This window comes from Callithrix jacchus, chromosome 22 (genome assembly GCF_049354715.1).
Source record: "Callithrix jacchus isolate 240 chromosome 22, calJac240_pri, whole genome shotgun sequence".
Lineage (NCBI taxonomy): Eukaryota > Metazoa > Chordata > Mammalia > Primates > Cebidae > Callithrix > Callithrix jacchus.
In genome coordinates, this window is record NC_133523.1 from 42,683,834 (window position 1) to 42,711,675 (window position 27,842).

A 27,842-nucleotide genomic window follows, 5' to 3' on the forward strand; every position below is an offset into this window, starting at 1 on the left:
CCCCCAACAGAGAGAAACAAAGTTATTGACTACAAGTTCAAAGTTTTAATCCAAATTTAGACAGTGTTGAGAAAACCAAACTTTGGCCATAGAAACCATTCCCGTCCCGGGCTGGCGACAGGGACCAGACCACGCCCCCTGATGCCCTGAGTGGTCCCACATCTCTGCGGCGGTACCTCCGGTCACGTCCTCACGCTCCAATTGGCTGCCGCATTTGGGAGGGTTAAAAGCTGGACTGTAGAAGAGTGACGCGCAAAGGCCACGCCCCCTCGTCTTGGGGCAGGACCGGAGGGGCGATCCCGGCATCCCACGTGGGCCCCCAGGGGGCGGGGCCTCCTCCACGCCCACTGCCTCCGCGAAAGAACCCGGTGGAAGCCGAATTAGCCACCGGGGGAGATCTGGGGGGAAGGGTCTCCTGGCGCGTGGGGTCCGACGGAGAGAGCGGCACACGTGAGAGAGGGTCTCCCTGGGAGTCCAAATTTCCACCTGGAGAGGATGAGTAGGACATGAGAATGGCAAACTTCAGCACCGGGACTCCGGATTCCCAGGCCCCTCCTCCCTCAGACCCGGGAGTCCAGGCCTCCGGCCCCTCCTCCTTCAGACCCAGGAGTCTGGATACCTCAGTCCAGTCCTCTTTGAGACTCAGGTGTCGGCCCTCTCCCCGCCCCCGACCGCTTCCTCCCCTCCTCTCAAGTGTCCCAGAACCCAGTTCCCTCTTGAATGAGACCTAAAACTCCCAAACCCTGCCCAACTCTTTCCTCGCCAAGATAAAAAATTCCCACCGGCCCCCAGACCCCTCCTCTCCAGGACCTGGGACTCCAGGTCTCCAGCTCTCTCCTCCCTAAAACCCAGAAGTGCAACACCCCCAGCCATCACCCGTCATCATTCTGTGCCACTGCGTTGCCTCAGTAGCCAGGGCTTGGGAGAGGCTGAGAACTCGCTCCCGGTGGCCTTCGGAAGTCGGCAAGTAAGGGGTGCTGTTCTTCGGACTAGAAAAAAGAGAAGATTGGGGGTGGGGGTGTGTACATGGGGGAGAGGTGGGGTGGTTAATGGGTATAGAAAGAAAAAAGGATGAATAAAACCTGTTAGATAGCACAACAGAGGACTATAGTCAATAATAATTTAATTGTACATTTTAAAATAAATTAAAGGGTGTAATTGGATTGTTTACACATCAAAGGATAAATGCTTTAAAGGGGATGGATACCCCATTCTCCATGATGTGTTTATTTCACATTGCCTGCCTGTATCAAAAAATCTCATTTAGCCGGCGAATATATATACACCTGCTATGTACCAAAATAAACATAAAAATTAAGAAAAATAAATAGGCCGGGCGCGATGGCTCACCCCTGTAATCCCAGCACCTTGGGAGGAGGAGGCGGGCGGATCACTTGAGGTTAGGAGTTTGAGGCTAGCCTGGCCAACATAGCGAAACCCGGTCTCTACTGAAAATACAAAAAGTAGCCAGGCATGGTGGCTCGCGCTTGTAATCCCAGCTACCGGGATGCTGAGACCCCGTTTCTTTCTTTTCTTTTTTGTAATGATGGGGTTTCACCATGATGGCCAAGCTGGTCTTGAACTACTGACCTCAGGTGATCTACCCACCTCGGCCTCCCAAAGTGCTAGGATTACAGGCGTGAGCCACCGCACCCGGCCAACCCCGTCTCTTAAAAAAAAAGAAAATTAAAAAGTAAAAAAAAAAACAAAAACAAAAACAAAAACACGCCGGCACAGTGAGGACCCGAGTACTGCGCGTGCCCTTCTGGGAGTTGTAGTTCCTAGCACGCGTCTCTAAAAGATATTAACATGGCCCCGCCCCCATACCGCTCACATGCATTATGGGATTTGTAGTCCGTTCGCGCGTTAATATCACCCGCTGTCCTTGTTGGAGAAGCAGGATCTGCTATTGACCAAGGGAATTTGGGGAACTAAAGATACCGATACGTATCTAGGGCTTTCTGGTTTTATTTCAGATGCCCCGGAAACTTAAGTGCCTCTAGAAGGGTTGCGACTTGTAGTTCCATATTTAGGAGACTTCCATAAGAATGCTACTCCCTTGACTTTTGCAAATTTTTATTTTCCTGCTCCCTTGATCCGCCCTCCAGTTCCTTACCTACTCCAGGACCCAGAGCTTCTGAGCCATTTTTGGGCTCCAGAGTGTCCTACGACAGGCTGGAAAGGAATTGGGGCATTAGAACTGCTCACATGAAAGCCCACATTCTCATTTTGAGGGTAAAGGGGGCTCGAAAGAGAATGAAATGGGCCAAAAATACTGGTAATGTTTCGTTTTGTTTTTCCTAGCTTCTATAGACACTGAATTTTTTTTTTTTTTTTTTTTTTTTTTGAGACAGAGTCTCGCTCTGTTGCCAGGCACCAAGCAGGAGTGCAGTGGCACAATCTCGGCTCCCTACAACCTCTGCCTCCCGGGTTCAAGCAATTCTCCTGCCTCAGCCTCCCAAGTAGCTGGGACTACAGGCACATGCCACCACACCGAGCTAATTTTTATATTTTTAGTAGAGACAGGGTTTCACTATGTTGGCCAGGATGGTCTTGATCTCTCTATCTTGTGATCTACTCACATCGGCCCCCCGCCAAAGTCCTGGGATTACAGGCGTGAGCCACCGTGCCCGGCCTTAGGCACTGAATTTTTTAAAATTAATTTATTTTATTCATTTTTTAGAAAGGATGGAGTATGGTGGCATGATCGTAGCTCACTCCAGCCTCAATCTCCAAGGCTCAAACTAATCCTCCTGTCTCAGCCTTCCGAGTAGCTAGAACTACAGGTTCACACCACCATGCCTGGCTAATTATTTTTATTTTTATTTTCGTAGAGATGAGGTCTTGCTGTGTTGTCCAGATTGATCTCTGACTCCTGCCTTGGCTCCCCAAAGTGCTGGGATTACAGGGATAAGCCATAGCACACAGCCCCTAACAATGTGTAACTTCAGCTGTGCTCCTGTACAGCAGCACGTGAGCTCAGAAATCCGACCTCCACCACCACCTGTGACTTGTTTAAATCCTTTCTATAAAAGTCCAAGGGGGCTGGGTGCCGTGGCTCACACCTGTAATCCCAGCACTTTAGTAGGCCAAGGTGAGGTCAGGAATTCATTAACAGACTGTTCAACATGGTGAAACCTTGTCTCTACTAAAAATACCAAAAAATTAGCAGGGTGTGGTGGCGTGGGCCTGTAGTCCCAGCTACTTGAGAGGCTGAGGCAGGAGCATCATTTGAATCTGGGAGGTGGGGGTTGCAGTGAGCCCAGATCATGCCACTGCACTCCAGCATGGGCAACAAAGTGAGACTCCCTCTCAAAGAAAAAAATATATATATAAGGGGAAGTCAGGAGCAGTAGCTCACACCTGTAATCCTAACACCTACCGAGGCAGGAGGATCACTTCAGCTCAGGAACTCAAGACCAGCCTGGCCAAAGTGGTAAAAATCTGTCTCTACTAACTAATAGAAAAATTAGCTGGATGGCCGGGTGTGGTGGCTCACGCCTGTAATCCAAGCACTTTGGAGGCCAAGGCGGGCGGATCACCTGGGGTCAGGAGTTCAAGACCAGCCTGACCAACATGGTGAAACCCCATCTTTAAAAAAAAAAAGAAAGAAAAAGAAAAATTAGCTGGATGTGGTGGCACATTCCTGTAGTCCCAGCTACTCAGGAGGCTGAGGCATGAGAATCGCTTGAACCCAGGAGGCAGAGGTTGTAGGGAGTGGAGATCGCACCACTGCACTCCAGCCTGGCGCCAGAGCAAGGCTGTCCCTGAAAAAAAGGAAACACTAAGGCGAAGCCATCCTGAGATATCTGAGAAACTCTGATGTTCAGATCTGCGATGTTCTCCCTATTGGAAAAGCATGAATACAGTCAGTTTTCTTGCTGGCTGATATTTTGTTTTTCTTTCTTTTTTCTTTTTTTTTTTTTGAGACGGAGTTTCGCTCTTGTTACCCAGGCTGGAGTGCAATGGCACCATCTCGGCTCACCGCAACCTCCACCTCCTGGGTTCAGGCAATTCTCCTGCCTCAGCCTCCTGAGTAGCTGGGACTATAGGCACGTGCCACCATGCCCAGCTAATTTTTTGTGTTTTTAGTAGTGACGGGGTTTCACCATGTTGACCAGGATGGTCTCGATCTCTTGACCTCATGATCCGCCCGTCTCGGCCTCCCAAAGTGGTGGGATTACAGGCTTGAGCCACTGCGCCCGGCCTGTTTTTTATTTCATTTTTTAAAGATGGGATTCACCATGTTGGTCAGACTGGTCTTAAATTCCCAACCTCAGGTGATCCGCCCACCTTGGCCTCCAAAGTGCTTTGATTACAGACATGAGCCACCACGCCTGGCCTGTTTTTCTTTCTTGCTGTTGACAACACATAGCAGCTAGAAGAAAAACTAGGCTTCCAATCCAGATCTGTGACCACCCCCCACCCACTGTCCTCCCCTCGAGGTCACGCCTGTCCACCCATCACTAAAGAATGAGGCCAGGATGCTGGCTTTAGCATGAGTACAGACAGTGGTAAATTCAGAAAACCAGTTTGGTGTAAAGAGGCAAGGGTTATCTCTGTTTTATAGAAAGGGACTCAAAGTAGGCGAAGAGGACCTACTACCACCCCACCACCCAGCCCCGGCCCTCCTGCCCTCACCCTTTGCTCCATGTCAGGCTGGCGTCTGGCTGGGGACAGTGTCCTCCCCAGGGTGAGGAGCCGGGGGGAGGTCGGGCGAGGGAGGGGCCGTCCACATTCCTGGTTTCTTCGCATCCGCTCCAGCTGCTCCTGGGCACTCATCCGGGGCCGGGCCACTGGGGCCTAGGGAAACGAGAGATGCCCCAATAACCCTTAGGCCAGGCAAGGTGGCTCATGTAATCCCATCACTTTGGGAGGCTGAGACAGGAGGATCACTTGAGGTCAGGAGTTTGAGAGCAGCCTGGCCAACTTGGCGAAATACCATCTCTACTAAAAATACAAAATTTAGCTGAGTGTGGTGGCAGGCACCTATAATCCCAGCTACTCAGGAGGCTGAGGTAGGAAAATGGCATGAACCAGGGAAGTAAAGGTTTCAGTGAGCCGAGATCATACCACTGCACTCCAGGCTGGGTGACAGAGCAAGACTCTGTCTCAAAAAAAAAAAAAAAAAATTCAGGGCCGGGCATGGTGGCTCATGCCTGTAATCCAAGCGCTTTGGAGACCAAGGTGGGCAGATCACCCGCGGTTGTGAGTTCAAGACCAGCCTGACCGACATGGTGAAACTCTGTCTTAAAAAAAAATACAAATATAAAAAAGAACAACAACAAAAAAAATTCAGGCCAGGCGCGGTGGCTCACACCTGTAATTTAAGCACTTTGGAGGCCAAGGCGGGCAGAGGTCAGGAGTTCAAGACCAGCCTGACCAACATGGTGAAACCCCGTCTTTAAAAAAAAAAATTCTTGCTTAAGCAAGGAGAGAGTGAGAAGGCCAGGTGCAGGGGTGGGTGCCTGTAATCCCAGAATTTTGGGAGGCTGAGGTGGAAGGATCACTGTGGCCAAGGGTTTGAGACCAGACTGGGCAACATAGCAAGACCCCAACTCTACAAAAAAAAAAACTTGTTAGATGTGGTGGTGCACTCATGTCAGCTACTCAAGAGGCTGAGGCAAGGGGATCACTTAAGCCCAGGAGTTCAAGGCTTCAGTGAGTTATGATTGTGCCACTGCACTCCACTCTGGGGGATAGAGCAAGACCCTGTATCTAAAGAAAAAAGAAGGCCGGGCGCGGTGGCTCACACCTGTAATCCCAGCACTTTGGGAGGCCGAGGAGGGCGGATCATGAGGTCAGGAGATTGAGACCATCCTGGCTAACACAGTGAAACCCCGTCTCTACTTTTTTTTTCCTCCACCACCCCGTCATCTCTACTAAAAATACAAAAATAAGCTGGGCCTGGTGGCATGCGCCTGTAGTCCCAGCTACTCGAGAGACTGAAGCAGAGAATCGCCTTGAACCCGGGAGACAGAGGCTGCAGTGACCTGAGGTTGGGCCACTGCACTCCAGCCTGATGACAAGGTGACTCTGTCTCAAAAAAAAAAAAGATAAGGCCCTTCTCCGGTCCCTCTCTTGGGAGCTCCCTTCCCTTTCCTCCTGTGCAGTGGTCCTCACCCTCACACAGTAGCCTTTGGAGGGTCTCACACTGGGTGTGACTTCCCCCATAGACAAATCTGTCAGTGTCCACCAAATAAAGCTCCTGTGTGCCACTGTCATCTGGCGGTCATAGGTTTTTCTTTGCTCAGCCCTGAAACTTCTGGAACTCACTAGACCACCTGTGTGCTCTGGACCTTGGCAGCCCCTGAAACCATGGTGCTGGGGTGAGGGAGGAGCATGTCCCAAGATACGTGATGTTTCCAGAAGGCTCCCATCATCCAGCCCATGACTCATACCACTGAGAATCAAAATGTGCCCCTCCTCTCTTCCTAGGAAAGTCTTGATTGCTTTTGTATCCATGATGACAAGTAAGCACCAGAAATACATTTTTTTTTTTTTTTGAAACACGGTTTCCCTCTGCTGCCCAGGCTAGAGGTGCAGTGGTGCGATCATGGCTCACTGCAGCCTTGACCTTCTGGACTCAAGCAATCCTCACGCCTCAACCTCCCAAGTAGCACCACAACATATAGCTAACTTTTTATTTTATTATTTTTTTGAGACAAAGTCTTGCTCTGTCGCCCAGGCTGGAGTGCAATGGCATGGTCTTGGTTCACTGCAACTTCTGGCACCCAGCAGGTTCAAGCGATTCTCCTGTCTCAGCCTCCCAAATAGCTGGGATTACAGGTGTGTGCCACCACACTTAGCTAATTTTTGTATTTTTAGTAGAGATGGGTTTTTGCCATGTCGGCCAGGCTGATCTTGAACTCCTGACCTCAGGTGATCCACCCGCCTCGGCCTCCCAAAGTGCTGGGGTTACAGGCGTGAGCCACTGTACCCGGCCACAGCTAACTTTTTATTATTATTATTATTTATTATTATTTTTTTTTGAGACGGAGTTTCACTCTTGTTACCCAGGCTGGAGTGCAATGGCGCGATCTCGGCTCACCGCAACCTCCGCCTCCTGGGTTCAGGCAATTCTCCTGCCTCAGCCTCCTGAGTAGCTGGGATTACAGGCACGCGCCACCATGCCCAGCTAATTTTTTGTATTTTTAGTAGAGACGGGGTTTCACCATGTTGACCAGGATGGTCTCGATCTCTTGACCTGGTGATTGACCCGCCTCCACCTCCCAAGGTGCTGGGATTACAGGCACGAGCCACCGTGCCCAGCCGGCCTTTTTACTATTTATTTTATAGAGATGGGTCTTGCTATGTTAGCCAGGTTGCTCTTGAACTCCTGGGCTCAACTGATGAACCCACCTTGGCCTCCCAAAGTGTTGGGATTACAGGCATGAACCGACACCACCGGCCGAGAAATCCTTTTATTTATGTATTTCATTATCGTTATTATTTTTTGAGTCAGAGTCTCGCTCCGTCGCCCAGGCTGGAGTGTAGTGGTGCAATCTTGGCTCACTGCCACCTCTGCCTCCTGGGTTCAAGTGATTCTCCTGCCTCAGCCCCCTGAGTAGCTGGGATTACAGGCACCCGCCATCACACCTGGCTAATTTTTGTATTTTTGTAGTGACAGGGTTTCACTATGTTGGCTAGGCTGGTCTCAAACTCCTGACCTCAGGTAATCTGCCTGCTTCAGCCTCCCAGAGTGCTGGGATTACAGGAGTGATCCACCATTCCCAGCCCCAAGAAATGCTTTTAAATCTATTTTATCAAGTAATCCCAACAGGTACCCCAAAGGCTTCTGAAAGCCAGCCAATCAGTGATGGATCTGTGCTTCTGAAAATCAGCCAATCAGTGACAGTCACATGCTTCTGAAGGCTGGCCAATCAGTGATGGATCTGTCCTTCTGAAAATCAGCCAATCAGTGATAATTCCATGCTTCTGAAAACCAGCCAATCAGCAGCAGACACAGAGCCTCCACAGATTAATATCAACCAATTCCTAAACATTCCTGCTACTGGAAGTCCACCTATTTCTGAACTTCAGGACCACATGAGATCAGCTCTCTGCCCCACTCAGGGAGTATATCTTTTTGTTGTTGCTCTTGTTATTGTTTTGAGATGGAGTTTTGCTCTTGTTGCACAGGCTGGAGTGCAATGGCAAGATCTTGGCTCACTGCAACCTCCACCTCCTGTATTCAAGTGATTCTCCTACCTCAGCCTCCCGAGTAACTGGGATTAACAGGCATGCGCCACCACATTGGCTAATTTTTGTATTTTTAGTAGAGACGGGGTTTCACCATCTTGGCCAGGATGATCTTGAACTCCTGACCTCAGGTGATCTACCCTCCTCGGCCTCTCAAAGTGCTGGGATTATAGGTGTAAACCACCACTTCCGGCCTTTTTTTTTGAGACAGAGTCTCGCTCTGTTGCCTAGGCTGGAGTACAGTGATCACACCACTCCAATGGTATGATCCAGGCTCACTACAACCTCCGCCTCCCAGGTTTAAGTGGTTCTCCTGCCTCAGCCTCCTGAGTAACCGGGATTACAGGCACACGCCACTGCCCCTGGCTAATTTTTGTATTTTTAGTAGAGGTGTGGTTTCACCAAGTTGGCCAGGCTGGTCTCGAACTCCTGACTTTAGGTGATCCATCTGTCTTGGCCTCCCAAAGTGCTGGGATTACAGGCATGAGCCACCACACCTGGCCTCATACATCTAGTTTTCATCCTCATGTCAGCCCTGGATGGTAGGTTCTGCTAGTAGCCCCATTTTACAGATGAAAAAATGGAGTCACAGAGAGATTTAATAACTGACCCGAAGTCACACAGTTTAGAAGCAGCAGAGACAAAATTTAATCTCAGTGCTCTTAACAAGCAGTGTTCCCTCTGTTCTGAGTGTGGCCTTAGAACCCTACTCCTAGCTGTTTCCCCAGAAGTGTGGGGGTCCCTGATGGTCAGAGGCAAGGATTACAGGATGGATCTATAGCCTACCTTGGTTCCCAGCTGTGGGGAAGGGAGGTGGCGACCCTCGGGGCTGGAAGCCCGGGAGACCTTTGGAGACCCAGGACCTACAAATACAGAGTGGGACTTGGTGAGGGTGGGAATTTCCAGAAACTCCCACCCGGCCAGGATGCTCACCTAAGCGAGGGCTGGAGAGGTCTTTGTCACCTCCAGGAGGCCGCCCCCAGTCAGTCTCAGGAGACCGAGGGGAGCTCAGTTCCAAGGACTCAGGCAGGCTCTTCAGGGATAAGAAAAAGGGAATAATGATGGTCGTCGTTATTATTATTATTATTATTATTTTGAGACAGAGTTTTGCTCTGTCGCCCAGGTTAGAGTGCAATGGCGCAATCCTGTCTCACCGCAATCTCTGCCTCCCGGATTCAAGTGATTCTCCTACCTCAGCCTCCCGAATAGCTGGGATTACAAGCATATTCCACCACGCCTGGCAATTTTTTTTTTGAGACGGAGTTTCGCTCTTGTCACCCAGGCTGGAGTGCAGTGGCATGATCTTGGCTCACTGCAACCTCCGCCTCCCAGGTTCAAGTGATTCTCCTGCCTCAGCTTCCCGAGTAGCTGGGATTACAGGCACCCGCCACCATATCCAGCTAATTTTTGTATTGTTAGTAGAGACGGGGTTTTACCATGTTGGCCAGGCTGGTCTCGAACTCCTGACTTTAGGTGATCCATCTGTCTTGGCCTCCCAAAGTGCTGGGATTACAGGCGTGAGCCACGGCACCGTCTGTTATCATTATTATTATTATTAACATGTTTCAAGCATTTAGCAATTAGAACACAGTCTGAAGAGGATTAAGACTGTAAACCAGATCTGAGCACAGAAGCTCAGACTTGTCATCTCAGTGCTTCGAAAGGCCAAGGTGGGAGGATCACTTGAGGCCGAGCTAGAGACCACCTGGGCAAGCTGGTGAGACCCCTTCCCTACAAAAACTTTTTAGGCTGGGCACAGCGGGTTCACATCTATAATCCCAGCACTTTGCGAGGCCAAGGTGGGAGGATCACTTGAAACCAGGAGGTCAAGACCAGCCTGGACAATATAGGGAGACCCTGTCTCTATAAAACAAAGAATTAGCCTGGCATGGTGGCAGACACCTGTGTCCTAGCTACTTGGGAAACTGAGGTGAGAGGATCACTTAAGCCCAGGAGGATCACTTAAGTTCCAGTGAGCCATGATCACATCACTGCACTCCAGCCTGGACGACAGAATGAGTGAGATCTGTCTTTATTTTATTTTTTTCTGGAGATTTGTCTTTTTAAAAAAATCCTGGTTGGGCGTGGTGACTCACACCTGTAATCCCAGCACTTTGGGAGGCCGAGGCAGGTGGATGACTTGAGGCCGGGAGTACGTGACCAGCCTAGCCAACATGGTGAAACCCCATTTCTACTAAAAATACAAAAATTAGGCCTGGTGAGGTGGCTTACGCCTGTAATACCAGCTACTCAGGAGGCTGAGGCAGGAGAATCACTTGAACCCAGGAGGCGGAGGTTGCAGTGAGCCGAGACCATGCCACAGCACTCCAGCCTGGGTGACAGAGCGAGACTCAAAAAAGAACCCCAAAAAACAAAGGCTTCCAGGTTAGGACAGTTGTGTCAGGTGGGTTCACTGATCAAGGAAGAATTAAAGAGGTGGGAGGGGAATAGACTAAGCCAAGGACAGATGGGACAGGAAGCTGGGGGTGGGGAGAGAATTGTGTGCATCTTACCTCCCTCTCTGAGGACTCCTCACCCTGGAGCACGGGAGATGGGGAGTCAGGCTCAGTGTGTGGGGGCGGTTTCTGGGGGCCACCCAGACCTGCCAGCGTGTCTTCCACCATCCACAGCTGCTGCTGAGCAGACACTCTGTCCTGTGGGGAGGAAAGGAATTTGTCACTTAAAGGCGGGAAAATGCAGGAGGGTTTCAGCTAACAGGCCCCTGCAAAGGCCTGAAGTCAGCTGGGCTATATTGATGGAGTTGGGATTTTTTTTTTTTTTCAAGTGGTTATCCAATTTAATTGAAAAAACTGGCCGGGCGCGATGGCTCAGCATCTTTGGGAGGCCGAGGCGGGTGGATCACGAGGTCAAGAGATCGAGACCATCCTGGTCAACATGGTGAAACCCCGTCTCTACTAAAAATACAAAAAAATTAGCTGGGCCTGGTGGCATGTGCCTGTAATCCCAGCTACTCAGGAGGCTGAAGTTGCAGTGAGCCGAGATTGCGCCATTGCACTCCAGCCTGGGTAACAAGAGCGAAACTCCAACTCAAAATAAATAAATAAATAAAAATAATTGAAAAAACTGCCTTTTGGTGGGATGCGGTGGCTCACACCTGTAATCCCAACACTTTAGGAGGCCCAGGTGGATCACCTGAGGTCAGAAGTTCAAGACCAGCCTGGCCAACATGGTGAAACCCCATGTCTATTAAAAATACAAAAAAATTACTTGGGTGTGGTGGTGCGTGCCTGTGATCCCAGCTACTCAGGAGGCTGAGGTGAGAGAATCACCTGAACCTGGGAGATGGAGGTTACAGTGAGGTGAGATGGCACCACTGTACTCCAGCCTGGGTGACAGAGCAAAATTCTGTCTCAAAAAACAAACAAAAACCTAAAGGGCATGGTCTTAACTAAAATTAGGGGCTTAGATTGAACGGACAGAAAGGAGACGGAGAGTGAACTGGGCGGGGCCTGGATTCTGTGGGCGGAGCCTGGATTCTGTGGGCGGAGATTAAATGCTGAAAGGATTTCCAGGCAGAAGCTGGAGTTGGGGGTGGGTCTTGGGGTCTCCAAGCAGGGATTTACCTGGGGAGAACCGAGGTGCAGCAGATACTCCAGGGTCTCTCTTAAGGTGCCCAGCTCCTGCTCCAGGCCACTGTACGTATCCCAAACCCTCTCTCGCTCCTCAGGTTGCATAAAGGGGGAGACACAGGTTAGTTCCCTCTCCCACTAAATCTTTGCCCACCCCATTGTTTGTCAGCTAAGGAGGAGGTAAGGGAGCTTGGTCCCTGGGGCCCTGTGGGCATATGGACTACAATTCCCATGAGCCTCTTTGCTTGGACTATAATTATCTGTAAAATGGAGGCAATAATAGTAACTATCAAATAGAAATTAAAAGAGAGCTGAGAACAGTGCCTAGCACATGGTCAGGGAACTCCAGAGTCTGTATAGACTCTGCAGTGCCAACGCACTGCTAGTGTAGACAAACAACAGCATTCCCTGAATCCCCTGGATTACTTCTGCACTCTCATGGGTAACAGAGTCTACAGATCTAATGAATTCATTAGACAGTCAAAAGACCACAGCACCTGGCCCGGTATGGTGACTCACACCTGCAATCCAGCACTTTGGGAAGCCAAGGTGGGCGGATCACTTGAGGTCAGGGGTTCGAGACCAGCCTGGCCAACATGATGAAACCCCATCTCTGCTAGAAATACAAAAATTATCCGGGGGTGTTTACAAGGTGGGCATCTGTAATCCCAGGTACTCCGGAGGCTGAGGCAGGAGAATCACTTGAACCCGGGAGGTGGAGGTTGCAGTGAGCCAGGATCCAACTGCTGCACTCCAGCCTGAGCAACAGAGCAAGACTCTGTCTCAAAAAAAATGACCACAGCACCCAATCACCCTGGGGCAGCAGAAACTTCCTCGCCAATGTCAACAATAACAATAATAACAACAGCTAACCCTTATTGGACACTGACCACGTGCTAGGCAACGTTCTCAGCTCTCATTTAATTCCTATGAAGTAGTTACTGTTATTGTCTCCATTTTACTATTATTATCTGTATTTTACAGATAATAATTACAGCTGACACTGAAGCATTGCTTACAAGTACCAGATACCTTAAGTGTTTTTTTTTTGTATTTATTTATTTATTTTAGAGTCGGGGTCTTGCTATGTTGCCCAGGCTGGAGTGCAATGGCTATTCACAAGCGCAGTCTCACTACTGATCAGCACGGGAGTTTTAACCTGCTCTGTTTCTGACCTGGGCCAGTTTACCCCTCTTTAGGCAACCTGGTGGTCCCCCGCTCCCGTAAGGTCACCATATTGATGCTGAACTTAGTGTGGACACCCGACTGGCATAGCGCACTACAGCCCAGAACTCCTGGGCTCAAGCAGTCCTCCAGCCTCAGCCTCCTGAGTAGCTGGGACTACAGACACCTCCCAAGTAGCTGGGAAAACAGCCGCCAAGCCCGGCTGTTTTTATTTTTTTTTGAGACTGAGTTTGCTCTGTCACCCAGGCTGGAGTGTCATGGCGTGATCTCGGCTCACTGCAACCTCTGCCTCCCAGGTTCAAGCAATTTTCTTGCCTCAACCTCCCAAGTAGCTGGGATTACAGGCATGCACCACCACACCTGGCTAATTTTTGTATTTTCAGTAGAAACGGGGTTTCACCATGTCGGCCAGACTGGTCTTGAACTCCTGACCTCAGGTGATCCACCTGCCTCGGCCTCCCAAAGTGCTAGGATTACAGGCATGAGCCACTGCACTGAGCCCCTAAAGTGTTAAATATTCATTCATTCATTCATTTACACATATCACATATAATAATTCTCACAGTTACATAAGGCCGGGTACAGTGGCTCATACCTGTAGTTCCAGCACTCTGGAAGTCTGAGGCAGACAGATCAACTGAGGTCAGGAGTTCAAGACCAACCTGGCCAAGATGGCAAAACCCTATCTCCACTAAAAATACAAAAATTAGCCAGCTCGCGGTGGCACATGCCTGTAATCCCAGTTACTTGGGAGGCTGAGGCTGGAGAATTGCTTTAACCTGGGAGGCGGAGGTTGCAGTGAGTCAAGATCGCACCACTGCATTCCAGCCTGGTGACAGAGTGAGACTCAATCTCAAAAAAAAAAAAAAAAAAAAAAAAAAACAGACATGATGGCTCACACCTGTAATCCCAGCATTTTCGGAGGCCAAGGCAGGTGGATCATGAGGTCAGGAGTTCAAGACTAGCCTGGCCAACATGGTGAAACCCCGTCTCTACTAAAAATACAAAAATTAGCTGGGCATGGTGGCGCATGCCTATAATCCCAGCTACTTGGGAGGCTGAGGCAGGAGAATTGCCTGAACTAGGACCCAGGAGGCAGAGATTGCAGTGAACCGGGATTGCGTCACTGCACTCCTGTCTGAGCAACAGAGTAAGTCCCTGTCTCAAAAAGAAAAAAAAAAATTGGAGCGGTTACAAGACAATAAGGAGAGGGAAAAAATAATAAAATAAAATAAAATTTGGAGTGGTAGACTTCTGAAGAGCTATCTGCCTAGGAGGCCTCTGCGGCAGGTCCTCTTGTAACACTTGCATAGTTCTGGGGCCTCCTAGGCAGACGGGCCCCTTCCCAGGTGCTCACCTGAGTCAGGTGACAGAGGGCGGCCCTCACACTGACCAGCCGGTCCTGCAGGAGGCGCTGGCGGCCCCAGGCCCTCCTGGGAGCCCCCGCCTCCCTGGTGGCTTGGCCTAGCTGTTGCCGGGTCAACTCCAGGGCTGCTTCTAGCTGCTCCTGCGCCAAGAGAGAAGATGGTTAGACTTTGAAAGCCAGGCCCAGCCTCAGGAAGAAAGAGAAGGTGTCCTCTTGGCCGGGCGCGGTGGCTCATGCCTGTGATCCCAGAACTTTGGGAGGCTGAGGCGGGCAGATCACAAGGTCAGGAGATCAAGACCAGCCGGGCCAGTATGATGAAACCCCATCTCTACTAAAAACACAAAAATTAGCTGGGCATGGTGGCACGTGCCTGTAATCCCAGCTACTCAGGAGGCTGAGGCAGGAGAATCATTTGAATCAGGCAGGTGGAGGTTGCAGTGAGCCGAGATCACACCACTGCACTTCAGCATGGGTGACAGACAGCGTGAGACTCTGTCCCCCCTCCCAAAATAAGTGACCTCTCACGTCCTGGACATCCAGTCAGCATCCTGACCTCCATAGTCAGGGCAGCCATCCCTGGCTCAGGGCCCCGCACCTTCTCCTCCTGCCTCTGGTCTATCTCCTCCTGCAGCCTCCGCAGGAGCCGGTCCTGGCCGCACAACTTGGTCAGCAGCGTCTGGAGAAAGGAGAGTGGCAGCTACTTATGGTGCAGATCTGGGTCTTCCTCTGCCCAGTCCTCCCACCTTCTAGAACATTCTCTCCCCAACTCTGGAACTCAGCAAGGACTGGATCAGTGAAAACTTACATCTGTCTCCAAGCTTTGGTGGAAAGTTGGCTCCAGGGGAGGACCCGGCTGAAGAGAGGGAGAAAAGTGAAGGATCAAAGGGGACAGACTAGTCATTATTGTAACTGAGTGCTGAGCCAAGCCCTGCTTCTACTGATAGGTACCCACTATTTATTTATTTATTTGCTTATTTCTTTATTTATTAATGAGAGGTTCTTATGTTGCCCAGGCTGGCCTCAAACTCGTAGCCTCCCCTCCTTAAGCGCCAGGATAACTGTCCCGAGCCACTGTGGCTCCCTTTATTTATTTATTTACTTATTTATTTTGAGATGGAGTTTCACTCTGTCACCCAGGCTAGAGTGCAGTGGCGCGATCTCAGCTCACTGTAACCTCTGCCTCTCGGGTTCAAATGATTCTCCTGCCTCAGGCTCCGGAGTAGCTGAGATTACAGGTGTGTGCCACCACACCCAGCTAATTTTTGTATTTTTATTAGAGACAGGGTTTCACCCTGTTGGTCAGACTGGTCTCAAACTCCTGACCCCTTGACTCCAGACCTCTGCACTCCAGAACTGCAAGAGAATCCATTCCTGTCGTTTCGGCCATGCACTTTTGTTACAGCAACCACAGGAGTCTAATACCTACCCAGCGGCCTTGAAATACCTAGGGCTCTCCAGGCACCCTAGGCCACGAGATGACATTTCTCGTAAAGAAGAAAGGAAGGAGCTGGGCGCAGTGGCTCAAGCCTGTAATCCCAGCACTTTGGGAGGCCGAGGCGGGTAGATCATGAGGTCAAGAGATCGAGACCATCCTGGTCAACATGGTGAAACCCCGTCTCTACTAAAAACACAAAAAAAATTTAGCTGGGCATGGTGGCGTGTGCCTGTAATCCCAGCTACTCAGGAAGCTGAGGCTGGAGAATTGCCTGAACCCAGGAGGCGGAGGCTGCAGTGAGCCGAGATCGCGCCGTTGCACTCCAGCCTGGGTAGCAAGACCGAAACTCCATCTCAAAAAAAAAGAAGAAGAAGAAGAAAGGAAGGAAGGAAGGCAGCTCTGGTAGATTTGGGTTACTCCAGGATACCTACCAATAAGACCAGGGAGGCCCGGGTCCCAGGGGGCCGTGGGGGGAGCTGGAGATAAGTGGAGGAGCCAGAGGGAGCCTGGGAGGAGCATTGAAATGGAGATGTTTAGAAACTGGCATGCCTTTTTTTTCTTTTGAGATGGAGTTGCACTCTTGTTGCCCAGGCTGGAGTGCAATGGTGCTACCTTGGCTCACTGCAACCTCTGCCTCCTGGTTCAAGAGATTCTCCTGCCTCAAACTCCTGAGTAGCTGGAATTACAGGCATCCACCACCATGCCTGGCTAATTTTTTTTGTATTTTTAGTAGAGATGAGGTTTCCCCATGTTGGCCAGACTGGTCTCAAACTCCTGACCTCAAGTGATCCACTTGTCTCGACCTCCCAGAGTGCTGGGATTACAGGCGTGAGCCTGTCACTAAGAAACTGGCATGTCTGGTGGCTCACGCCTGTAATCCCAGCACTTTGGGAGGCCAAGGCAGGCGGATCACGAGGTCAAGAGATCAAGACCATCCTGGCTAACATGATGAAACCCCATCTCTTCTAAAAATACAAAAATTAGCTGGGCATGGTGGCACGCGCCTGTAGTCCCAGCTACTCCGGAGGCTGAGGCAGGAGAATCACTTGAATCACCTGCCTTAGGTTGAAGTGGAGGTAAAGGTTGCAGTGAGCTGAGATTGTACCACTGCACTCCAGCCTGGGCGACAGAGTGCGACTCTGTTTCAAAAAGAAAAAAGGAAAAATAAATTGGCATGTCTTAGTGACAAATAGTACAGTGGGCGTGTCCATCACTGAAGTGCTTTAGGAGATATTTTGAGGTTCAGAATTGGGCCCTCTCAACTACCTGCTCTCCAGCTGTGTGCCACTGTGGGGACACAGAGGGAGATAATAAATGCACCAGCCTGACAAAACAGCCCAAGAGGATGATGGAATTTGCTACTCTCATTCTCAGATTTGCATTCAGCTATGGATATTCTGAGCTACAGTCCCGTGATGCTCAGAGAAAACAGCAGGCAACCAACTTGCAAAGTAAATTGAGAACACAAGGGAGATACAAACCCCTCACGGCACTGTCTTGGCATAGAGTATCCCGGACTGCAACCCCGTGATGCTTAAAGAGTAATGGCCGGGTGGGGCACAGTGGCTCACGCCTGTAATCCTAGCACTTTTAGAGGGTGAGTTGAGAGGATTACCTGAGGTCACGCGTTCGAGACCAACTTGGCCAACATGGTGAAACCTCGTCTCTACTAAAAATACAAAAATCAACAGGTAGATGCCTGTAATCCCAGCTACTTGGGAGGCTGAGGCAGGAGAATCGCTTGAACCCAGGAGGCAGAGGTTGCCGTGAGCCGAGATCGTGCCACTGCTCTCTAGCCTGAGTGACAGAGCAAGACTCCGTCTCAAAAAAAAAAAAGAAAAGAAAAAAAGAAAAGGGCAATGGCTGGACACTAGCCTAGAAAGACAGCCCGGAGGCCGGATAGGAGAAACCTTTCTCGCTTTCGCTCACCTGAGCCCGGCGGAGATCATTACGGACTACAATATCCATGATGCCCGGGGAGCAATGGCCTTGAGAACATGGAAAGACAGCCCTGAAGCCCGATGGGAGATGTAGTCCCCTCCTCACCTCTCTGCTCACCTGTGTTCTGGGCTCCGGACTCCAGTGCTGGGGACTCCTGGGGGGCTTTCCTCCTCCAGCCTCAGAGGGAGGTCCTCGGCGGGGAGTGGGGGGCCGGGAGAGGGTCTGGCGTTGGGAGCTCCAATCCAGAGGAGGCCGGACATCGATGCGACTCAGCGGGGTGTGAGGCCGTGCTGTGTCTCCTGAGGGGGCAGGGGGTCGCCGCGCAGGAGCAGAACGGGGACGGGGGAGACTGAGAGGTGAGGGAGGGCGAGAGAGTGGGGTGAACAGACTGTGGGAAGGAGAGAATCGGGGAACTGAGTCAACTAGAGCCGTCTCCATCAAGTTAACCTCAAGGATATGCCATAGTCACTGTGTCTTACTGTCCCCTCTGGGTTAGAATTCTGCTCTACCGTCCAAATCCTCAATAATGTCCGCTTTGTGGCATCTTCACCTTCAATCTTCTCCCCGACAGGCTGTGACCCCCACGGGAGCCCCGGCAAGTCACACACACTCAGGCAGAAATCCAGCGCTAAGGCCCGCCCCCAACCACTTCCCGGCTCCGCCCTTCTCTTAGGTCACGCCCCCAACCCTGTCCTGCCTACTCACTCGGGGCTCCTCGCTCTCCGGATCTGGAGTCCAGGCTGGAGGTCGGTTGTGGGGCTGGGAGTGAGCAGCCTGGGTCTACCACGACCTCTGGAGAGTCGAGCCACCTCCGGTGATTCTGAGATGCGCCCCTCTTCCCCTCTGCTCACCTCTGGGGGACCACCGGGGCCGCCAGGGCCCTCCCCGGGCTGGGGACGTGCGGGTGACCTGGGTTGCCCACTAGCGAGTGGGCACAGAAAAGATATCGCTCCTTTGAACTTCAGGACAGCCTTTTTTCTCTTATCACAGGTGAGAATACAAGGATGCACCCCAAAAAAGGGAAGTTGTGTGCTATAAATCATCGTCCCCCTTCTGCAGACGGGGAAACTGAGGACTCCAGTGTGGAACTGATCTGCGCGCCAGGCCACAACGTCTATCCAGGTCGCTGGACCCAATGCCCCGGAATATGGGATAGACTCAGCCAGAGAGTCCAGTTTCCAGCCTGATAATTGACGCAGGCCATGACAGAGCCTAAGAGATAGTCTGACATTTTTAAAAAATCTGACACTATCTTTTACCTGCCATTAAACAATGCCACCTAAACAGGCGACAGCTCAGGGGATGGAGACTTCAGAAGGAGCCAATCAGAGTGTGGAATATTGACCATTCCTGGGGCAGAGCTAAGTGCGTGATTGAAAGGTCAGCTGGGGGACGGGGGTCGGACAAGGTGGTGGGAGGAGCTTAAGGGAGAAAGACTTTTGCTGATTGGGAGAGCTGACGTTACCTGGAGGTGGCACCTTGGCTAGAAGACTGGTGATTGGACACTCAAGGGGGCAGGGCCCCAAAGGGGAGGAGTTGGGATGATTAGACTGACCCAGGGCGGAGGGGCAGGGGCAGGAGCATGGCCTGGACCTCTACTCACCAGTCGTCCCCCTCCGCTCGGGAGGCCCGGCCCAGCGCCCGTAGCCAGCCCCGCAGGTCTTCTAAGGTGTCAGCGGCCAAAACGTAGGTCCTCATGCCCGGATGCTCTGCCTGCGGGAAGAGAGGGTTTGGAATCCAGACTCCTTGTGAAAAGGACAGGGCGGATAGCGGTTGACTCCCATAAACTTAGTGCTTTGGGAGACCGAGGCAGGAGGATCGCTGGACACCAGCCTGGGCAACATAGTGAGACCGCTCCGGTCTCTAAAAAATAAAAATAAAAAAAGTAGCCTCATACCTGTTACTCGGGAGGCTGAGAGGGGAAGAAGACTGCAGTTTACGTCACTGCATTGGGGCCTGGGTGACAGAGCCAGAATGGAGAGAGAGAGAGATAAGAAAAAGCGAGAGAGAAGAAAGGGAGAAAGGAAGAAAAGGAGAAAGAGAGAGAGAGAAAGGGAGAAAGAAAGACAAAAGAAAGAAAAGGAGAAAGAAGGGGCCGGACGCGGTGGCTCAAGCCTGTAATCCCAGCACTTTGGGAGGCCGAGGCGGGTGGATCACGAGGTCAAGAGATCGAGACCATCCTGGTCAACATGGTGAAACCCCGTCTCTACTAAAAATACAAAAAATTAGCTGGGCATGGTGGTGGGTGCCTGTAATCCCAGCTACTCAGGAAACTGAGGCAGGAGAATTGCCTGAACCCAGGAGGCGGAGGTTGAGGTGAGCTGAGATCGCGCCATTGCACTCCAGCCTGGGTAACAAGAGCGAAACTCCTTCTCAAAAAAAAAAAAAAAAAAGAAAGAGAAAGAAAAAGAAAGGAGAGAAATGAGAAAGAAAGAAAGGAGAAAGAGAGAGAAACAAGGAAAGAAAGAAAAAGAAGGTAGGGAAGGAGGGAGGGAGGGAGAGAAAGAAAATTAAAAAAAAAAAACTGGCCAGGCATGGTGGCTCACTCCTGTAATCCCAGCACTTTGGGAGGCAGAGGAGGGTGGATCACCTGAGATCAGGAGTTCAAGACCAGCCTGGCCAACATGGTAAAACCCCATCTGCTAAAAATACAAAAATTAGCCAGGCATGGTGGCAGGCACCTGTAAACCCAGCTACCCAGGAGGCTGAGGCAGGAGAATCGCTTGAACCCAGGAGCCGGAGATTGCAGTGAGCCGGGATCATCCCACTGCATTCCAGCCTGGGTGAAAAGTGAGACTCTGTCTCAAAAAACAACAACAACAAAAAAAACAAAAAACAGGGGGATGTGATGGACCCCTGTGAAGACCTTTAATCTCCAGTAATGGATACTCCAGTGCTTGTTGGGACTTGGAGTTTCCTCCGCAGATATCTCCCTGCCCTCATCTCCAGTTCCCATTGCCTGGAACACGACATGGATGGAGGAACTCACTGTGAAGGTGAAGCGCCGCCCTCGGGGGGCTCCCGGCCCATCTGGCCTAATATTGTAGCTGGGGAGCAGGACACTGCCCAGGACGCTCTCCTCACGGCTGTCTGCAAAGAGGGGCTGGGGTCAAGGATCACACAGGGATCAGGAGGCCAAGAGGCTAGAGAGAAGGGCAGCTGGGGGGCCCTCCCACCCAAGCCAGTCAGCCAGCCACTGACCCTTGTAATAAAAGAGGCAGTGGCCGGAGAGGACGAACCAGCGGCGTTTCCAGAGACGGAGCCCCGAGCTGTCCTGGGGAGAGAGATGGGACGAGGGGCCTGAGTCAAGGTAACAGAAAAAGGAGATGAAGACACTGACAATGGGGACAGAAAGGAACTTGGAGAGAGCAGAACAGAGACATAGACGGCGGATCAAGGGAGTGAGGTGAGGCTGGGCGCAATGGCTCACGCCTGTAATCCCAGCACATTGAGAGGCCAAGGCGGGCAGATCACTCTATTCCAGGAGTTTGAGAACAGCTTGGGCAACACGGCGAAACCCCGTCTCTACTAAAAATGCAAAAATTAGCATGGTGCAGTGTGCCTGTAGTCCCAGCTACTCAGAAGGCTGAGGAGGGAGGATCACTTGAGCCTGGGAGTGGGGTGGAGGCACAGGAGAAAGACCCAGAGAGAGAGAAAAGACAGAGACACATGTTGGGGGCATTGGAGGGGATCAGCTGGAGAGCTGGAAACCCTCTGAACACAGTAGAATAGAACAGAAGCCCTACTTCTGTTACAAGTGTGGTGGCTGAGCTCACATAGATTCTGGACGCACTTGAACCTGAGATCTACTGTTACCTCCTGCACTTTCTTTTCTTTCTTGTTTTTGTTTGAGACAGAGTCTGGCTCTGTAGCTCAAGGTGGAGTGCAGTGGGATGATCCCGGCTCACTGCAACCTCCGCCTCCCGGGTTCAAGTGATTCTCCTGCCTCAGCCTCCCGAGTAGCTGGGATTACAGGCACACACCACCATACCTGGCTAATTTTTGTATTTTTAATAGAGATGGGGTTTCACCATATTGGCCAGCTGGTCTTGAACTCCTGACCTCAAGTGATCCACCCACCTCTGACTCCCAAAGTGCTGGGATTACAGGCATGAGCCACTGCATCTGACCTCCCCCACTATCTTTCTTTTCTTTTTCTTTTTATTGAGATGGAGTTTCTCTTTTGTTGCCCAGGCTGGAGTGCAATGTTGTGATCTTGGCCCACCAAAACCTCCGCCTCCCAGGTTCAAACAATTCTCCTGCCTCAGCCTACCGAGTAGCTGGGATTACAGACACGTGTCACCATGCCCAGATAATTTTTTTTTTTTTTTTTTTGAGATGAAGTCTCACTCTGTTGCCCAGGCTGAAGTGCAGTGGTGTGATCTCAGCTCACTGCAACCTCCGCCACCCAGGTTTAAGCGGTTCTCCTGCCTCAGCCTCCCAAGTAGCTGGGATTTCAGGCATGCTTCACCATGCCCAGCTAATTTTGTATTTTTAGTAGAGACGGGGTTTCTCCATGTTGGTCAGGCTGGTCTTGAACTCGCAGCCTCAGGTGATCTACCCACCTAGGTCTCCTAAAGTGCTGGAATTACAGGCATGAGCCACCGCGCCCAACCTTTTTTTTTTTTTTTTTGAGACAGGATCTCACTCTGTCGCCCAGGCTGGAGCACAGTGACATGAATACAGTTCACTGCAGCCTCAGCCTCCTGGGCTCCAGCCATCCTCCTGCCTCAGCCTCCTGGGCTCCAGCCATCCTCCTGCCTCAGCCTCCCGAGTAGCTGGACTATAGGCACACACCATCACGCTTAGGTAGGTTTTTTTTTCTATTTTGTATTTTTCGTAGAGATGAGGTTTCTTGATCTTGCCCAGGCTGGTCTAGAACTCCTGAGCTCAAGCGATCCTCCCGCCTTGGCCTCCCAAAACGCTGAGGTTACAGGCATGAGCCACAGAACCCAGCCCCTATGTTACTTCTTCATAGCCCTTACGATCTAAAATGATCAAGTCCATTTATTTGTTTACTAATGTATGAGCCACTCATGCTCCACCCAATCTGGAATGTAATAAAAATATGTTATTTTTTTTCTTTTCTTTTTTTTTTTTGAGATGGAGTTTAGCTCTTGTTACCCAGACTGAAGTGCAATGGCGTGATCTCCGCTCACCACAACCTCCGCCTCCGGGGTTCAGGCAATTCTCCGGCCTCAGCCTCCTGAGTAGCTGGGATTACAGGCACACGCCACCGTGCCCAGCTAATTTTTTGTATTTTTAGTAGAGACGGGGTTTCACCATGTTGACCAGGATGGTCTCGATCTCTTGACCTCATGATCCACCCGCCTCGGCCTCCCAAAGTGCTGGGATTACAGGCGTGAGCCACCGCGCCCGGCCCTCTTTTTTTTTTTTTAAGATGGGGTTTCACCATGGTGGCTAGGCTGGTCTTGAACTCCTGACCTCAGGTGATCCACCCACCTCAGCCTCCCAAAGTGCTAGGATTATAGGCATGAGCCACCGCGCCCGGCTCAAATGTTTGTGTTATTTGCATGGCTTGTGCCCTGGGACTGGGAACACTGTAAGTGTTCAAGAAGTAGTCAAGAAAGAATGAATGGGCGGGCGCGGTGGCTCACGCCTGTGGTCCCAACACTTCAGGAGGCCGAGGAGAGTAGATCACAAGATGGAGAGATCAAGACCATCCTGGCCAACATGGTGAAACCCCGTCTCTACTAAAAATACAAAGATCAGCTGGACGTGGTGGCACACGCCTGTAGTCCCAGCTACTCAGGAAGCTGAGGCAGGAGAATCACTTGAACCTGGGAGGCGGAGGTTGCAGTGAGTTGAGATCGCACCGCTGCACTCCAGGCTGGCAACAGAGTGAGACTCCAGCCAAAAAAAAAAAAAAAAAGTTGTCAAGAAATAGCCAGGCGCGGTGGCTCACACCTGTAATCCAAGCATTTTCAAAGGCTGAAGCAGGTGGATCACTTGAGGTCAGCACTTTGAGACCACTCTGGCCAACATGGTTAAAACCTTGTCTCTAATGAAATACGAAAATTAGCTAGACATGCCTGTAAGCCTAGCTAGTCGGGAGGCTGAGGCAGGAGAATCGCTTGAACCTTGGGGCAGGGGTTGCAGTGAGTCAAGATCTCACCACTGCGATCTCAGCTCACTGCAACCTCCGCCTCCGGGGTTCAAGCGATTTTCCTGCCTCAGCTTCCCGAGTATCCGGGACTACAGGCATTCTTTCATCAAAAGAATGAAACAATGACAGAATAAGGGGAGGGGCAGTGATAGCAAGAAAAAGAAAGCCTATCTGGGGACTTGGAAGGAGAGAGACAGAGGACAGCCAGGGGCACAGACACGAGTGTCCTTTTCCTTCTCCCACTGACCCCACCTGCTTGTGAAGCCAGCCGCGGATGTGCACAGGCAGGTTGGGGTCCCTCCTCAGCGCATTGCCTCTCTTCCCAAAGGCATGAACCTTGTTTACTGGCCGGGTGGGCTTCTGAGGAGAGAAGGGAACAGAGTGAACAGGGAGAGCCTAGGATGGGCCTGGGAGGGGGTGAGGGGAGCACAGGCAACTGTGGCTCTCACTTGGCTGCCCTGAGAAATGGGTCAAGGACCAGCCAGGCACTGTGGCTCATGCCTCTAATCCCAGCACTTTGGGAGGCTGAGGCAGGAGGATCACATGAGGCCAGGAGTTTGAGGCCAGCCTGGCCAACATGGTGAAACCCCCGTTTCTACTCAAAATATAAAAATTACCCAGGCGCAGTGGGGTGTGTTCATAGTCCCAGCTACTTGGGAGGCTGAGGCACATGAATCTCTTGAACACAGGAAGCAGAGGTTGCAGTGAGCCAAGATTGTGCCACTGCACTCCAGCCTGGGTAACAAGAGTGAAACTCCGTCTCAAAAAAAAAGAGGCTTGGTGCAGTGGCTCATGCCTGTAATCCAGCACTTTGGGAGGGTGAGGTGGGCAGATCACCTGTGGTCAGGAGTTCGAGACCATTCTGGCCAAAAAGGTGAAACCCTGTCTCTACTAAAGATACCAAAAATTAGCTGGGTGTGGCCACGTACACCTGTAGTCCCAGCTACTCAATACTCTGGAGGCTGAGGCAGGAGAATTGCTTGAACCCTGGAGTCGGAGGCTGCAGTGAGCTGAGATTGCACCACCGCACTCCAGCCTGGGCGACAGAGGGAGACTCTGTCTCAAAAATGAAGAAAGAAAAGGGTCAAGGTGGGGGCTGAGTCTGGAGATCAGAATTGGGAGGTGTTCTTAGTACAGAGTTGAGACTCTTTTATTTATTTATTTTTTTTTTGAGACAGGCCCTCTGGAGGGCAGTGGCCTAAACATTACAGCCTTGACCTCCTGGATTCAGGTGATCCTCCAGCCTCAGCCTCCCATCTAGCCCGAACCACAGGCACATGCCACCATGCCCAGCTAATTTTTTGGCTTTCTGTAGAGATGGAGGTCTCACTTTGCTGCTTAGGCTCTTAGAGACTCTGATGGGTGGAGGGAGGCGTTCAGAGGCAAGGAAGAGGCCATAGGGAAGGAATTTGGAGATCAAGGGTCCACTGCCGAGAAGCGGACCCTTGGCCACCAAAGCCAGAGCTGAGATCGTGACACTGCACTCCAGCCTGGGTGACAGAGCGACTCCATTTCAAAAAAAAAAAGAAAGAAAAAGGTCAAGATGGGGGCCGAGTTTGGAGATCAGAATTGGGAGGTACTTCCAAAGGAGGGCCTTTGGAATCTGAACTAGGACTACGGGCTGGGAGGTCTGCATAATCAGGAAGAACGCTCATGCTGATGAATTCACCACTGATGAATCCTGGTAAATCGAAGGATGCCTTAGTGCCCTGCGGTCACACCCCTTAGCAACCAAGTCCAAAGAGAGGAATCCTCAAATCCCTCCATCTTGCTGGGATGTGACCACGCCTCCCGATGCACGCAGATGTCTCAGGCAGCCTCAGCCAGGTCCCCACCATATGCCCTTCCCTGGAAGCAGTGAGTGATACTGACCAAGGCCGAGATCAAATCTATGGGATCTGAACTTGGGAAATAAAATGTGTGGAATGGCAGGAGGAGAAAGAAATGAGTGTCATCCCTACGCTTGGGCTGGGATGCAAGTACCTGAGGGCCCCTTGGGTCTTACTGTCAGAGGATGGTCTTTCCTTAGAGGATTTCTTTTTTTCTTTTTCTTTTTTAGAGACAGGGTTTCACAATGTTGGCCAGGCTGGTCTCAAACTCCTGACCTTGGGTGATCCGCCCGCCCCGGTCACCCAAAGTGCTGGGATTACAGGCGTGAACCACCACATCCGGCCTTTTTTTTTTTTTTTTTTTTTTGAGATGGAGTCTCGCTCTGTTGCCCAGGCTTGAGTGCAACGGTGCGATCTCGGCTCACCACAACCTCTGCCTCCCAGGTTCAAGCGGTTCTCCTGCCTCAGCCTCCTGAGTAGCTGGGATTACAGGCACGCACCCCCATGTCCAGTTAATTTTTGTATTTTTAGTAGAGATGGGGTTTCACCATGTTGGCCAGGCTGGTCTCGAACTCCTGACCTCATGATCCACCCGCCTCGGCCCCCCAAATTGCTGGGATTTACAGGCATGAGCCACCGTGCCTGGCCCTCCTTACAGGATTTCTTTAGAGGGTAGATTGGATGGTGAGAGATAGAACAGCAAGTTCTAGCACTAATCAAGAGCAGCCACTACTTCTGAGAACTCGAGGGGCCTCATGGCTGGGGAGTGGCTTTATCTTAGCAACCAGGGTCAAAGGAGGTTGTTACTCTGGTTTAGAATTAGGAAAATACAAGGGGTGGGGACAGAGCTGGGAGTGCCGCTGAATTCCTAGCTGTGGCTGGTAGGCAATTCGGGACCTTGCTATGTCTGGCAGACCCCGTTGCTAAGGATCCTTGTCCTTAACCAGAGTCCTTGGGGAAAGAGAGGGATGGGCGACCCGGAGCCCCACTTTCCTCCCCATCCACGCCAGGAAGCTCGAACCTTGGGGCTCAGGCTGCTGAGTGAGGAGATGGTGGAAGCGCTGCTGGCCAGGCTCAGGCTGCTGCGAGGTCGGCTCCCCTCCATCGAGGGCTGAAAGAGAGAAAGAAAGGGGCTGTGTCTCTGCAGTGACGGGTGCAGGACAGAGATGGGGTCAGGGGCTTGGAGGTCGGAGGAGGCTGAGGAGAAAGAGACTGTTGTTTTGGGACTTGGGGGCTGGGGGAGGCCATGGCCCGTGACCACATACCAAGAGTGGTGCCAAGAGAGGTAGGCGGCCCTGGCAGCTGTGGGAGGGGGCAGCTGTCTGCAGCCCGGGCCGGAGAATAGGGGCTCCTTTATTCCTGCCCACTGGACTTGGGACAGGAATTTGACCCTCTCTGTGCTTAAGGACTCCCCATTCCCTGCCTCCTTCCTGCTGCTCCCGGCTACCTGTCTCCCGCCCTCCCACACGCACCCCCAAACCATCCCTGCCAACTCCCCAAGCCAAGTCGTGCGGCACCAGGAATGTGCACCCAGAGAGCCCCTCCCAGCACAGCCAGGGAACTTACCCAGCTCTGTGGTCCGGATGACAGGGCAAGGGGCACCCAGGCAGTCTCCCGCCTCTGTCTCTCAGCGGCCGTCTCTCATCGCACTAGATCTCTCTCTTCACCTGCTCACTCGCACTTTTTGTCTGTCTCCTGTCTCTTATGGCCTCTCTGTTTCTCTCTCTCTCTTCCTCTCTCTTCCTTTACACACTCTCTCTCTCCCCCTGTCCCACCTTCTGTGTCTCTCGCTGATCTCTATCTCTTCCAGTCTCTCTCTCACTCATTCTCTCTCTCTCTCTCTCTCTCTCTCTCTCTCCAATCTGTTTCTGTCCAAACCTTTTATTGCCAGACTCACAGGGTCTCTTCCTTAAGTCTCTCCTTCATTCGCCGTCTCTCTTTCTCTCTGTCTCTGTTACCCTGTTTCCTCCCTCACACCCAGTCTCTTCCTCTTTCTCTCTCTCTCCGGCTCTCCACGTCTGCCATTTCCTCCCCTTTCTCTTTCCGATTTCCCTTCTCACTTTCTCCCTTCCTCTCTCTCCCAGTTTCTCTTTCCTCTCTGCTGGTCTTTCCCTGCCTCTGCCAGCCGCCCACGCTGCCGTTCTCCCCTCCCAATCCCGGCTGTCCC

The 27,842-nt window shown here is 51.5% G+C and overlaps 1 protein-coding gene and 1 long non-coding RNA gene across 20 annotated transcripts; one reads left to right on the forward strand and one right to left on the reverse strand.

Annotated features, from left to right (window-relative positions):
* Positions 1-25: 25 nt before the first annotated feature.
* Positions 26-27,775, reverse strand: PLEKHA4 (pleckstrin homology domain containing A4). Of its 19 annotated transcripts, none has more exons than XM_078359367.1 (20): positions 27,242-27,775; positions 26,697-26,786; positions 24,099-24,206; positions 20,921-20,993; positions 20,709-20,805; positions 19,323-19,432; positions 18,425-18,640; positions 17,837-18,068; positions 16,210-16,284; positions 15,149-15,196; positions 14,939-15,019; positions 14,335-14,484; positions 11,787-11,885; positions 10,716-10,856; positions 9,136-9,235; positions 8,989-9,065; positions 4,642-4,803; positions 2,117-2,175; positions 877-989; positions 26-486 (listed from the first exon to the last, which is right to left on the reverse strand). In XM_078359367.1, the coding sequence occupies exons 6-20, from the start codon at positions 19,415-19,417 to the stop codon at positions 224-226; spliced, it is 1,911 nt and encodes a 636-aa protein (XP_078215493.1). In that variant the 5' UTR covers positions 19,418-19,432; positions 20,709-20,805; positions 20,921-20,993; positions 24,099-24,206; positions 26,697-26,786; positions 27,242-27,775; the 3' UTR covers positions 26-223. The 19 variants fall into 19 exon arrangements, with proteins under 19 accessions (XP_078215493.1, XP_078215489.1, XP_035139942.3 ...); XM_078359363.1 differs by having other exon boundaries at positions 17,837-18,107; XM_035284051.3 differs by having other exon boundaries at positions 20,709-20,809.
* On the forward strand, positions 18,417-19,007 carry LOC144580741 (uncharacterized). Its single transcript, XR_013530831.1, has 2 exons — positions 18,417-18,465; positions 18,710-19,007. It is a non-coding gene; the product is annotated as an uncharacterized LOC144580741 (long non-coding RNA).
* Positions 27,776-27,842: the final 67 nt, after the last annotated feature.

Bases quoted from the DNA above. Each gene is read 5' to 3' on its own strand.
- PLEKHA4 (XM_035284049.3), bottom strand. From the start codon at position 26,780: ATGGAGGGGAGCCGACCTCGCAGCAGCCTGAGCCTGGCCAGCAGCGCT. The intron at 24,207-26,696 runs GTTCGAGCTTCC...TTCTCTCCTCAG, and splicing joins TCAGCAGCCTGAGCCCCAAG to AAGCCCACCCGGCCAGTAAA. The intron at 19,433-20,708 runs GTGAGTTCCTCC...CTCTTCCCGCAG, and splicing joins GGCGGCGCTTCACCTTCACA to GCAGAGCATCCGGGCATGAG.